This window comes from Glycine max, chromosome 11, assembly GCF_000004515.6.
Source record: "Glycine max cultivar Williams 82 chromosome 11, Glycine_max_v4.0, whole genome shotgun sequence".
Classification (NCBI taxonomy): Eukaryota; Viridiplantae; Streptophyta; class Magnoliopsida; order Fabales; family Fabaceae; genus Glycine; species Glycine max.
Window position 1 is genome coordinate 5531788 of NC_038247.2, and position 13692 is coordinate 5545479.

The following is a 13692-nucleotide window of genomic DNA, read 5'->3' on the forward strand; positions in this document are numbered from 1 at the left end:
TCAATATAAAAAGTTAAAACCGTGAAAATGACCCTTGTTGTTGGGCCCTTATTTTGTATGCATAGGCTAAGTCAACTGAGGAACTACTCCGGGGTTGCAAAGCTTTAACTACTTTGTGATACCAACACAGACTACACTTATGTTTAAATTAAAAGCCCCGTTTGTTTGACTATTTTGCTTCTGAAAAACAAAAATCTGGCACTCGATTAACACAATGCTTGTTTGTCAGCGTGAACACTGGTTGTTTTCAGACATGGAATCTCAAACAAGTCAGCAGATTATCATTTGGTGACATGTGTCTCGTTAAGGTGTCAAGTTATTACTCTTTACTAGGCACTAGACAGTCAGACATAAATATTTTCAATTTGCTAGTTCAATTCAATCAGACAATGTGAACAAATTGCATAAACAATGAAATTTGATCACCATTAACCTAAAAACAAAACAATAAATGAGGACCGCCCAATTTTGTGTTTACTTTATTAGCTAAATATAAACCCGTGGAAGGCCTGATTATGGAGTCATGGCCCCATGCCAAGGTTTTTTTTGTTGAATTTAGAATAGATTTGGAGAGAGAGAGAGAGAGAGCCGAATCTTTTGGAGAGAATAATATATAAAATGAAAAGGCTTTCTTTCTTATTCTTGTAAATTGCAGTACAGAGATTTTGCATATCATTTATATGAATAGTAGGGTCAGCGCAACAAATTTTGTTGGATTAATGCAAATTTTGAGGTGGAGCGTAATTATGTCATAAATTCGATTAATGCCTATATTTTAACTAAGGGACAATTAAATTAATTGTCTAAGACAAACACATACTAGTACTAGCTACTATAATTGTCCTATGTAACAAATGATGAAAATTTTATATGAATACATTCTTGTAAAATGCAGTACTAAGATTTTGCATGCTACCATTTATATGAATAGTAGGGTCAGCGCAACAAATTTTGTTGGACTAATACAAATTCAGGTGGAGAGTAATCATGACATAAATTCGATTAATGTTTACATTTTAACTAAGGGACAATTAAATTAGTTCTCTAAGACAAACACATACTAGTACTAGTTATAATTGTCCCATGTTAACAAATGATGAAAAATTTATAAACACTACAACCAGCTTCCCTTATTTTTAGATATTCAAGACTAATGGGCACAAATATTCATATACGAAATGTATCAAGTGAGAGACTTTTTATATATGAGAATAGGAGAAATGAATATTAATAATTAGATCTTGTCATGAATAGTCAAAATTAAACTAAACAATTTTTTGAGTTTTAAAATAATCGCCTTACATTAAATCTAATTCCTCCACAAATAATTACATGGCCTTAGCTTTTATTCTTCTTACTCTCGTATAAAAATGATTTTCTCACAGGATATACCTCATATAATCTTCTTACTTTAAAGGAACTATCCCAATATAATCTTCGAATATAACTCTTCTAAAACGAGTCCTAGAGAATAAAATAAATAATCTCAATGAAAATAATTACATACACAACTAATCATAAATATATTAGAATATCGACCATTGATTGGAAAATACATGACTGCAGATTGCGTACTTTACCATTACTTCCTTAAAATGAGACATATATATAATCTTTCTTATATGATTTAAGCAAATAAAAAAAACTTCTTTAAATATGTTTTTGGTTTTGATAAATACACGTTTTTTTTATGTTTAACCGTTAATGGCCCTACTGTTGGCGGACAACACAAGCATGTCAGGTATGAATGATGTCACATGTAATTGTGTAATTTTTTTAAAAGTAACAACGATGTAGGATTGCCCCTTTCTCCTATCTGTCTCCATCAGGCTTCATCTTCCTCATACCCCACCACTGTGCCAAAAGAAAGAACAAAATTACACCCTACTATTCATATAAATGGTAGCATGCAAAATCTTAGTACTGCATTTTACAAGAATGTATTCATATAAAATTTTCATCATTTGTTACATAGGACAATTATGGTAGCATGCAAAATTAATCACGCTTCATCTTCCTCATACCCCACCACTGTGCCAAAAGAAAGAACAAAATTACACTTCCTGATCTGTCCATAAAGAGGCTTGGGGTGATTGTCCGGTGCGTTTATATCTTGAACAGACACGTAAGCAATAACATTCGCCGTCTTCTTCCCGCGGAGACAATATCGAAGGCACCACCTAAAAATAAAGATATAAAAAGTTTTGAAGCGAATAACAATTTAACAAATGCTTAGCTTAGGACAATATCGGTAATGAGTGTGTTACCATAGAGAAGATGGGTAAGCAAAGATCGATAATCTTGACGCATTCGGGAACGGAGAAGTCCCAGTGGCAGATGGTTCCGTCGACGGAAGCGGTCCAGCAGTAGCTTAGGCCAGTGGAGGAGGGGACCACCACGACGGCGGTGTGGCCTTCGAGCGAGGAAACGAGGGAGCCGGTGGCGGTGCTGAAGATGGACACGGTGGAGCCGCTGCAAACGAGAAGGCGCTTGCGTCGTTCGAGAACGCCGGAGCGGAAGAAACGTAGTTTTCGCCTCCGCGTATCATGCTGCCGAAACGCTGCGTTTGGCCTACAAGTGAAATTGGGAGGGAGAAAGAATGGAAGCGGTGCGAAAGGTCTGCACTCACGGCAAAACCCCTCACTAGGGTTCATGAGGAAAATAAATTATTTGGAAAAAAAAAAGAAAAAAGAATTTTTTTTAACATGCACGACGTCGTTTTGTACTAAAAAAAATATTTTTTCACATGTAATCCTAATCAAAGAAAAATCTCACCTAACACCAAATGTGATATTCCTGAGTGACCATCTAAGTAATTAATAATTAAGAACTAATGATAAAGACCTAAGTTAAAATTTTTGAAATATTAAGAATTTAATAAAAAGAAAAATTTATCAAGATCAGAGACAAAAATTATATTTAACCCTAAAATTTTCTAAAAAAATGATATAAGGATAAAAGAAATTCAGACATTTATTCTTGCTTAATTGAACTTAATAAAGTTTTAGCATTTAGCATTTCATTGTTGTTTTTCAAATTTCGTTGTTTCATAAGTGTAACCAAGAAATAAATATTTATATCACAGTTTTAAATGTCGTCAGCTTTTTGTAAAAAAAAAAAAAAGAAATATCGCCAGCTTACAAATTTTAATGACTTGAATAATAAATATTGTATAGCTATAATAAATTATCTTTAACGCGTATGCAATTACCCTTATAACCTGAAGGTTGCCCTTTCTGAAAGTATATTGATAATTAAAAAATTTACAAAGATTTCTTTTCATTATAGTATAGCAAATTGAAAATGGAGAATTTTGGTTTTAGTAATGGATGATGCTCATGTGGCTAGAAAGCTATACAGTAATCCATATACAAATACAATACAAGGCGTTCATTCAACACAAGCATTTTAGTGAAAAGATCCTTATCTCTGGGATATTGTAGGAGAACCCGATTCACTTGACAGCGACACTGTATGTTTCTTTGGGATATTGTTATAAACGGGATAATACGTATCTAATTCAAGTTCATCTAGGACCTGTTCTGTAGCCCACAAATATGAAGAATGGCCCTCTATGTGATCTGTCACGTCAACCTGCAAATCCAAGGAACCATTTTAGTAAAAGATCCAAATCAGAAGAACTACGAATGCTGGCACTAGTTTATAAGTTAAAATAGCAACTTGCAAATTGCACTAGTAACCCAAAATGAACAAAGAAACAGAAACTTGCAACAATAGACATGCGTAGCCAAGGAGATGGAGAAAAATCTTACATTTTGGATCCCAGAAACATCGACGGGTTGGATTCCAGCTAATCCTTGAGAAAGTAGACTGCACAAAATTGATAGTTAGATTAGTTTCTACTGTCTACTAAAAAGTCTACCAGGAAATCCCTCTTTTTTTTCTTCTTAATTATTAAAAATTATTCTATTCATACTACATAAGCATGCTCTTTGTGAAGATTGACCACGGTCACGAGAACTTTATGGATCTTAATCAATAGATGAAACTGAGTCAATGAAAATATGGAATGCTATTCTCGGCTATTGCAGGATCAGAATGCCATAACTCACGACTTCATGTGTAAAACTGCATAAAAAGCATTTGGTCGAAGGGGATTATGTGGTGAGAACAACGAATCCGACTTCATGCCATTCTTTCATTTTTTTTCAATTTTGATTGTGAAGTGAATCTTTGGAAAAATTAATCGGTTCATAAAAGTTATGTGTATGGAATAATCTCACAACACGGCAGAATTCTACCACTACATTATTGTGTACCTGGCACGGAAAGCAAGCAACTCCAAGCATCCAGTCATTTCTTGAATAAGCATTTACAAATCTTCCTGCTACCATCTACAGAATACCAGGATCTCATAGTAATTAATAAAACTATATTTCTACCATACATGTGAGATCAAGAAGATACTATTTATGAGAAAAATTAAATCTTCTTCCACCTTTCTAGCAGCTTCCCAATTCTCATCCTTGATTGCAATGGGTAATCCAAGAAGAACAACTCTCTCGACCAGTTCAGCTGCCAATAAACAGAAGCAGTGCCTCGGAATCAATAAGAAAGGGAACATCTTATTTAACAGATAAACGCATGATTCCCCCACAGAAATCATATAATATCTAAATAACCAGAGTTGAAAAGTTTAAGTTCGAGAGACAGACAATAAGATTAAAAATACCAAAAAGATAGACAAATAATCTATATCACATCAAAGACAAAAAATGTGGAAATGCTTACCACTGTTTTCTGTTTCAGCTAAAAACTCTATACTACCTACAAGTGTGACAGGCCTAAAATTCATAGATTAAAAATATTTCATATTCCACAATTTTAAAGGAGCTAAATTGTTTAAAGAAACTTTGAAATAAGCAAAATACCGATTTCCCTGCAATCCTCCCAATAATACTTCAGCAAGCAACTTTCCTGCCTTGTCTGATCTGAAAGTGAGATAAGCAGGATTAATTGCAAACTAAGAATGGAAACTGACTGTAACAAATTTTTCCTTGAGATGACAAAAATTGAAAACATGCCTCCTTGCCAAGCATCTTATTAAAAGAGAGACGAACAATAACATCCTTGGCATGCCAAATCAACTCAACATCCCAGTTTATCCACTAGGTTTTGGCTAGAATATGATGACATTTGACAAACAGGTAATAAGCAAACCCAAGATTTCATTTTCACAACATAGAAGATGTAGCCTTAAAAACCCTGTATGCTAGGAATTAGGAAAAGCATAAACGATATGTGCTAAGCAAGTTCCCCCCAAGAGGAAATTAATTCAAATTAGTCTCATGCAGTTGCCAACTACAAAACTTCGTACCCCATTGCCCGGAGGCTCTTCGTTATGCGAAGGTATGGGGGAGGGATGTTGTACGCAGCCTTACCCTTGCATATGCAAAGAGGCTGTTTCCGGATTCGAACCCATGACCAACAAGTCACCAAGGCACAACTTTACCGCTGCACCAGGGCTCGCCCTCTATGCAGTTGCCAACTCCAATGACAGTTTTTCAACTTTATGAAACACTATAATTATCCACTAATTAGCAATTGCATCACTATGTACAATCCAGCAAAACAATTGAAACCTTTCAATTGCCTATGTGTTACCAAGTAACAAATAGCAAGTAGATGTTTTTCCTTTTACTGTGTAAAAGTTCTATATACATACGATCAAGAGAAAAAGGTAAACCTGTCGATAGCAATTGTCCATGTGCTGTCTATGAATTCAGTTGCAGCAAGTAATGCAGCTGGCCAAGCCAATGCAGTTAAAAGAGCATGCAAGACCGTCATCGTCGCCCCTTGCTTCATCAGCTCCGTTGCAATTCCTAAAGAATATCACAACAATATTGGCACCAATCATATACATCTCTACTTAAATATACTATACAAAAGTACTGGCAGCCTGGAATCAAAACCAATTACTTGAAGAAAGCCAATCCTGAATTGCAGTGCTCAGGGAAAATAGATTCTTGGACTCCCACTGCAGTGCATACCTAACTTTTGGCAAGGCCATAGGAAATGTCATTTGAGTAGCAAGGCCATAATTATGTGCTTCTATGCAAACAATTGTTTCTAGAGTAATAATCCCTTATTATTCACAACTCTCTAGGAAGCTAGTAAAAATATGCAGTTATTTCTCCAAAATAAGTTGAACCAAGCACACTAAATATTGCATTTTTTAAACTGGAGAGAAATTGCACGAACTTATGTGATTAAAATTCAATGTCATAATTTTGCCAAGCATAACCATTTTAGGAGAAGTAAAATAGTAATGATGTGTACCTCTCCAAGTTGTCATCCAGTACTTCCCACGGCCTTATAAAATCGTCATCCTCAAAGACAAATCCAGAGACCATGATCATAATCCCAAGCCTCTGCAAGCAGAAGTCAAATAAGAATCTAATTTGAATCAATAAACTAAGTGTAAAGTAGTGTTAGATAATATGAGAAAGGTTAGACAAAGATTGCACATGTATATTTTTCCCTGCACACAGATCATGACCCAGGTAAGAAATAGTTACCAGAAAGTAGGAATATGAAATCAATAAAAACTTACACCTTGGTTATGGTTTTTGCCTACAGCTTTGAGTTCAAACTCGTCAACATCCCCAACTCTCCTAGCCATTTTGCTTCCACTGAGTCCAGCTCCAGCAGCTAGTAAAACAAAGTGATACATAAAGTATTTTCATCGTCTAAAAAAGGAGCATCACCAACAGAAACACACACACACACACAAAAAAAAAAACTGCAAGAAAGTGAGTTGTTTATTTGCAATATAGATCATAAATACATCTGAATAACATAACTAGCTTGTATGGCAATTTGCAAAGGAATATTGTAAATTAGTGGCTAAACGTAGACTCCATTTGTTGTACAGTTAGAAATCAATTCTCACACTTTCTAATAGAAAATACACATTACAGTGCAATTTCTCTCTCAGCATTTTCAAAATCAATTCTACTTTAACGCTAAACCAAATAGCCACGTACTGTCTTCAAGATAATAGCATATAGGAGGTAAGGGCATGCTTAACTCCTCTTGACTATTTAAAATTTAAGAAAAAAAATCCCATATAACCTCTATAACTTCTCTTATAAAGGCAATTCAAAGAGTTCCTTTTGCAGCTTGACTGACAATTATCTAACTTATTTCATTGAAGCAATTACTGTAAAGTGTAAACAACCAAGCCTTTTTCTACTAGGGGTATTAGTTACACGAATCAAACAATGCCATAAAGCAATTAATGTTTTGTTTTTGTAATCAGCAAATTCAAATGTGTATATATTAGTAAGTTAGGTACCAGAGGTACCAAAAAGGAGGGGTACAATCACACATACAATGCACTTAATTAAAGATGCAAGTTAATGTAGCAGTTAAAGATAATACACCACCAAGACACATAAATTTATGGATAATGACTTGGTAGTCGGTGGTTCTGATAGTATCCTTAAACTACACTAGAAATTTACAAAAGGCTATTTAATTTCTGTATAAATTGAAGGCATGATAGCACAACATGAGAAGATTATAGTAAAGCCCAATCACATATAAGGAAACATGTACCTCCAAATGATGCAGCAACGGCAACAGAACCAGCAACAGTTCCAGCAGCACTAGCAGCTGCAGCAAATTCATTTGCTCCAATTACAGGAATCAGAGTACCCAAGGTTGGAGCCAAAGCACCAAGCCCTGCAGCAATTGCTGGGGCAGCTAATCCTGTTAAATGCATAAAAACAAAAACAATCAAATCAACAAGGAAACTCATCCAATTTGAAATTATATATTCCAGAACACAGAAAAGATGTTAAGGTATTCACACCACCAGTAATAGCCATCAAAGTTCCCCCTGTTAAGGCAGGAGCACCAATGATACCACCCCTCTTCCATTTAGCCCACTTGTCTTCATTTGATTGAATTTCTTCTTTACTTGCCTCTTGCTCTTTAATAAAACCATTGCAGAACTAGCACCTATTGTCTCAATGGCCTCCTGCAAAGTGAAGATTCATCTTTATCACTAGAAAATATGGAACCAAAAAAAAGTGATTTCTTTTTCACAAGGGACAATTTAAAGCTAAGTCTATAGCATATCCCTATGTAGAATTAGGCTCTGAATTAGCAACTTATATATCAAGGGGGGATGTGTAGGCAATGTTCACCAAAGCGAAGGTTAGTTTTTGCCATGTCTTTATTAATACAGTATAAACAGTAAAACAAAACCTTGCACTTATATTTCAAGATCACCTCAATTTATCAAAAGTTGTTGCCCAATCACATTCAGTTACCAATTAAAAGATTCGTTCACCAACCATTTTTGCCCACTTGATATCGAGCCAAGTTGCTAGCAGCCGCAGAGTGACACGTTGTTGAGCATCATAGCCCTTTCTCCTCCGGCTAAATTTCTTGTTATTTTCACCTAAATCTGATAGACAAGCAGAGAGAAGCTCGTAGAGCACTGTCACTTTCCTCAGTTGGAATCTCATCCATATTACTTCCAAAAGATCCCTGATGTGAGTCTTCCAAAATATATTTAAAATAATTTTTAATTAATTAAAAAGGTAAAAGTATTTATATTAACAATGTACCAAAATTAAACTCTTATAAATATATAATTTTCAAATGATATTACTTGTTTATAATTATAGGTACAATATATGTTAAAATATACTTAATTAATAAATTATCAATTAATTTTTAAATTATACAAAATTTTATATGCATAATAATAACATTTTTCTCTCCTTATTTTTCAATTTCTTTTAAAAGAATGGACTTTGGAAACTAATATTCATCCATCAATGAAACTCTGACTCAATGATCATACATATTCCTTGTAACACGAACTAATCAACCGTGTCACTGAAAAATTGTTTCTCAAGGCAACCAAAGTTTAAAAATACATTTTAAATTTTTTGTGAAACCATGCAAATTCATTAGAATAAAATTTCAACAAAAAAGTTAACAAAATTTCAAAATCTAAAGGAAATGACACCGTTTAAACAAATTATAGTAATCACAATGAATGTCAATTCCCACCTTCATAATTCGGAATTTGCCCAACTAATAACAATGTTGGACCCAGCTTACGACCTATCTATCACACAAGCAACTTGATTCCGAGTTTTCTGAACCTACTCGTGCAACTACCTGTGGGATGTTGGTACTTGGTGATCCAATCTATAATGCGTTAATTCAATCCAATGAGGTTTTTTATTTTATTATTATTGTTGCACAATTCAATCTAAAGATTTTGAAGAACAGATACATACTGTAAATTATTAATTTCTTCGAAATTTTGAAGAAAAGACGAATACGGATCTGTCCAACAATGAAACCTAGTAAAGTTCTTCACATTTAAAATTCAATGAGATGAGATTACATAGAATAGACAAGACTACGAAGAACCCTAACACTGTTTCTTTTCTTCATCAACAAGCAAACAATGAAGGCGAGAGGTTACTGTTTGCAAAGAATGCTGTTATAAACAGGATAATATCTATCCAAATCAAGTTTGTCTAAGATATGTTTAGCCTAAAGATAAGAAAAATGGCCCCCTGCAACATAATCTGTCATGTCAACCTGCAAATGCAAAAAAAAACCATTTTAGCAAAATATTCAAATTCGTTGAATTATGAATGCTAGCAAAATATCCAAATTATACAAAATAAGATAGCAACTTGCTAAAATAGCCAAGAAATTGGAGAAGCAGCTTACAATTAGGAGGATCCCAGGAATATTGAATGGTTGGGTTCCAGCTAATCTTAGAGAAAGTAGACTGCATAAAATTAATAGGTTAGATTCTACTTTCTGGTCAACAAAAAGTAATCCTTTTAAACTAAATTTAAAAAGAAAAAAATTATGACACTAGTGAAGGGTTTTCTTAGCCTGATACATACCTCAACTTCTGAACTCTTTGTTGAATGCTCCCCAGATATTTTTTGAGGATGATGATGTACATCTGCTTGCTTTAATGGGTCATCTGGTGTTGTGGTTTGAGATGGTAAGTGTAAATCACCTGAGGAGCTTAGTGCATCACCCTTACCTGCGTCAAGCATTGGGCTAAGCGCATCTGCAAAACTAAGACAATCAGTTATAGAACCGTCAGTCAACTCCTCACCACATTTCATGATAGAAGTGGGAGATTCCAAGCCCCCAAGTGACTCCATTGCCTCCACTTCAGCCAGCAGATCTGAAACTGACTCATCCAAATCATTTGGTTCACCAAAGATTGATAGCCATGTAGATATGTTACACACTGGATTGGTTACATCAGGGCATCTCCAATTCTGACCAGAAGATAGCCCTGAATTCTCCTCACTGTCTGATTGTTTCTGACAACTTTGCCCACTGTTACTTCGACCCTCAGAAATTTTGTTCAAGTCAAAATTTCCATTATCTTCAGACTTTACTTCAATCTTATGAACTTCTGTTAATTTATCAGAAGGATTCTCATTCAGTTTCTCTGAAAATACAGTTGAAGGCAGTGAAGCGTATACATGGGGGACATCATGACAAGAAATTTCACATTTGGGGGACTCCTCCCTCCTTTCAGAATTTCCACTTTGCCCCTCATTGTTATTCCCATCTGCTTGTATAGTCAAACCTGGAGACTGAGAGTTCCAACCATTGCTCCTAACAGATTCATCTTTACCATTAGATTGTGTACAAGTATCAGACACTTTTTGCTCCTCACAGCGCTCAACAATTTGATGGTTTGCAGAATTTTCATTCCTAGACAGATTGTTCTCATTCTCACCACCATCCTGACCATTATCTTTATTTTCCAATGTACTATTGGTTCCCAAAGACAGCTGTTGGCTGTTGTTTGGCAGCGACACATTATTTGTACACTTCCCACTCAGCACATCAGTTAAGAATATAGAGTTATCCTGTGTCTCATCTACACTCCATATTCTGAGATCTGGAGGAAAATATCCAAATGCATCCCACTTATACAGCTGCAATAAAGAGAAAGGTCCTTGAACCTTCCCTGTTGGATCCTGATAATGCCACGGTTTATCATTCACAAAATTGTTGATTGGCAGCTCCATCTTTGGAGACAGAAGTAATGATGAAACATCCACCGCAACACCAGATGCTTCTAATCTTGCAACTCCTGCATTGTGCTATCATTAATTGCTGTTCATTAGGGTTAATTTGGTTCTTCATTATACATATATTCACAGTTGGCTCACAGGTAGTGAGCAAGTCTGGTGTACTGCATCTAACATTATTCAAGAAACCATTCCAATTATGTCTGTTTATCACTTCTATTAGCATTTTTCAAATGATTTAATTCTGTTTTTATGTCTACACAGGAGATTTTAGAATCAGAACCTTTGTCATCTTTAGAATGCTAAAATTCATGGCAAATTTGAACCCTAAAACTTATGGAAGCAGTACCTTTGTACGGATTTTTAGCTTGAAGGATCTCATCAAATGTCAAAGATAGCTTCTCCTTCAAATACGTCCAGTACACCTTGAAAAGATACTCCCAGCTGCTCTTGTCATCAAAATCCACCTCACACTATAAAAGTAGCACAAGGAATGAAAAACAATTAGGCCATCATGTATCATTAAGTAAAGCGGTCACCCCATCCCTCTTTTTGTCTCTCTCCCTAACACACAGTAACAGAAGTGGGAGGGGGGGTAGTAACAGTGAACATGCGTATATAAGAAAGTTGAGCATACCGCTGCCTTGTCACCCTGGGCACAATTCTCTATAAGCATTATAGTCTTCTTGCACATTCCACATAAACCTTTATTTTCTCTGATAGAGACAAAATCAGCCTTTTTTGTACATCCCTTGCACAAAGAATAGGTACAGGTATAGCACAAATAATGTGATCCCTTCCCACAAGTGCTACATATATGCCAACCTAAGTAGTGCAAAAAAGGAATGTTTATTAAACAGAAGATAAGCCATTTAATACATACTAAAATATTAAAACCAAAATAAATAAAGAGGATTGATTTCTCAAAAAGGAGTGAATGTGCACTGATTAGCAAATGTAATAATTGCAAAAACCTTTTAAAAGAGATAATAAGTGAATATCATTGAAGAACATTGAGTTGATTCTGTATAAGGAAAAGAAGAGATGCATGCATAGGAAATCTATATGGTACTACATAAAGCAATCCATGCAAGAGGAACCAATGTCACTTGTTCAAGCATTCACCATTTCACCCCGTCCAAATTAGCATTCCCTCGACACAATTGTGTCATCAGTTAATCAACCCTACAATTATGCTATAATTTTCAAAAGTTCAAATGTAAATTTCATTCACAGATGTGATCAGACTGCATGTAGGCGATAATGAAACATTCATTTTCAAAATTTTGCATTAATTCAAATATCTCTCGTCTCATATAGTAGGAAAACAAGCATAAAGATTCTGTAACTCCAAATTTTAATCAGAACTCCTCAGTTTACAATAATCACTAGGTACACAAAACACTGTATATGCATGTGTAATCCAGTTTCACAAAATACGTAGAGCAAGCGAAATCCGATCCAATTGCATGTTAATAGGTTATACCGGAAAAATGAATGAAGACAGTTTAAAAAGCAACATACCGCAATTCCATTTGGCCTTTGAGCGAAAAAAGGCCTCGTCTCGCTTAATACACGAGGGATGATACGCTTTAGGGCATCCCCTAAAAAAGGAGAGAGATAAAGGGAGTGTTAGAAAGATAAGATAAACCCTCCAAGGCTTACAACTTAATAAAGAAACCCTCACTTGTAGTAAAAAACCCAAACTGAATATCAATTATCGCAAAATAATCGATGAATCAATCACAGACACGAAGCGAAGAACAGAACGGTGATGATGACGACGACTCACCGGCGATCACAGAGAACGAGGCTTCCACCGTCGAAGCATATGAAGCAAACATCCTCTTCTTCCTGTTTCTGCCTCGACGGCGGTATAATCCCTTTCGGAACGCGGTTTCCCTTGGCCGGGCGACCGCGCTTCCGTTTCAAAACGGAAGGGCAACAAGCGCCGTTTGCCTGCGCCATGTCAACGTCGCGAACCTCGGTGACATCACTGACATGCGACTTCTCCGAATCCCCACCGCCACCGCTAACAACCTCCGGCGCGGGGTCCAGCTTGGGCTGAAGCTGCGGTTCCATAGAACAATCGAATCGAATAGAAGAGAATCAATCAAGAATAAGAGAACATGAATTGGAGAGAGAGAGAGAGAAACCCTAATGGGAGGAATTTGGGAATTGGGATTTAGGCGTGGTCGGTCTGATGAAGTGAGTGGGCACACGGAATTGAAAAATGGACTCGGTGCATATGTAAGGAGACTTGTTTCCTTTTTTATTTTTGGAGTAATTAAATTAATATTTTATTTGGTTGATATTATTAATGTTTATAAGCATTTGGTTCGTTCTTGATAATCCATTAAGATTGTGAATGAATGGACAAAAGCGACTCTTACGTCTGTCCGATTCTGCGTTTCTCGAACTGCACGTGCTTAGTTGTTACCGAGGAAACGCCACTCATTGTCGCTGGGACCTACTTCTCTTTATGTTCAACGCTATAAACATGATCCAAATCCAATTCTCCTTTTGCCACATGTACCACCCTCAATATATTATTATTATACTACATTAACATTATAGTTTTTAATTATATCAAGATTTTGATGATGAATTATAAATAGAATTC

General features: G+C 35.6%; 2 protein-coding genes and 1 pseudogene across 3 annotated transcripts; all 3 read right to left on the reverse strand.

The window, feature by feature from the left end:
* Positions 1-1868: 1868 nt before the first annotated feature.
* On the reverse strand, positions 1869-3078 carry LOC121172688 (uncharacterized). The gene is made up of 2 exons (XM_041006638.1): positions 2268-3078; positions 1869-2180 (listed from the first exon to the last, which is right to left on the reverse strand). Exons 1-2 carry the CDS (start codon positions 2652-2654, stop codon positions 2055-2057), a joined length of 513 nt encoding a protein of 170 aa, XP_040862572.1. The 5' UTR covers positions 2655-3078; the 3' UTR covers positions 1869-2054.
* Positions 3079-3311: 233 nt separating this feature from the next.
* Positions 3312-8608, reverse strand: LOC100800082 (transmembrane and coiled-coil domain-containing protein 4-like; annotated as a pseudogene). The gene is made up of 13 exons (NR_164003.1): positions 8325-8608; positions 7838-8005; positions 7582-7734; positions 6575-6672; positions 6301-6392; positions 5941-6011; positions 5708-5843; positions 4893-4952; positions 4753-4805; positions 4460-4536; positions 4281-4355; positions 3774-3831; positions 3312-3594 (listed from the first exon to the last, which is right to left on the reverse strand). The product of NR_164003.1 is annotated as a transmembrane and coiled-coil domain-containing protein 4-like (transcript).
* Positions 8609-9334: 726 nt separating this feature from the next.
* Positions 9335-13349, reverse strand: LOC100800608 (zinc finger CCCH domain-containing protein 44). Its single transcript, XM_003538822.5, has 7 exons — positions 12862-13349; positions 12594-12673; positions 11707-11894; positions 11419-11542; positions 9912-11131; positions 9730-9790; positions 9335-9594 (listed from the first exon to the last, which is right to left on the reverse strand). The coding sequence occupies exons 1-7, from the start codon at positions 13149-13151 to the stop codon at positions 9590-9592; spliced, it is 1968 nt and encodes a 655-aa protein (XP_003538870.1). The 5' UTR covers positions 13152-13349; the 3' UTR covers positions 9335-9589.
* Positions 13350-13692: the final 343 nt, after the last annotated feature.

What these genes read in the sequence shown, in the direction of transcription:
- LOC121172688 (XM_041006638.1), bottom strand. Translation starts at nt 2,654, where the DNA reads ATGAACCCTAGTGAGGGGTTTTGCCGTGAGTGCAGACCTTTCGCACCG. An exon ending in GCTTACCCATCTTCTCTATG is followed by an intron (nt 2,181 to 2,267) that starts GTAACACACTCA and finishes CTTTATTTTTAG; the next exon opens with GTGGTGCCTTCGATATTGTC.
- LOC100800608 (XM_003538822.5), bottom strand. Translation starts at nt 13,151, where the DNA reads ATGGAACCGCAGCTTCAGCCCAAGCTGGACCCCGCGCCGGAGGTTGTT. An exon ending in AGCTAAAAATCCGTACAAAG is followed by an intron (nt 11,132 to 11,418) that starts GTACTGCTTCCA and finishes AGCACAATGCAG; the next exon opens with GAGTTGCAAGATTAGAAGCA. An exon ending in CAAAGAGTTCAGAAGTTGAG is followed by an intron (nt 9,791 to 9,911) that starts GTATGTATCAGG and finishes AATTTTATGCAG; the next exon opens with TCTACTTTCTCTAAGATTAG.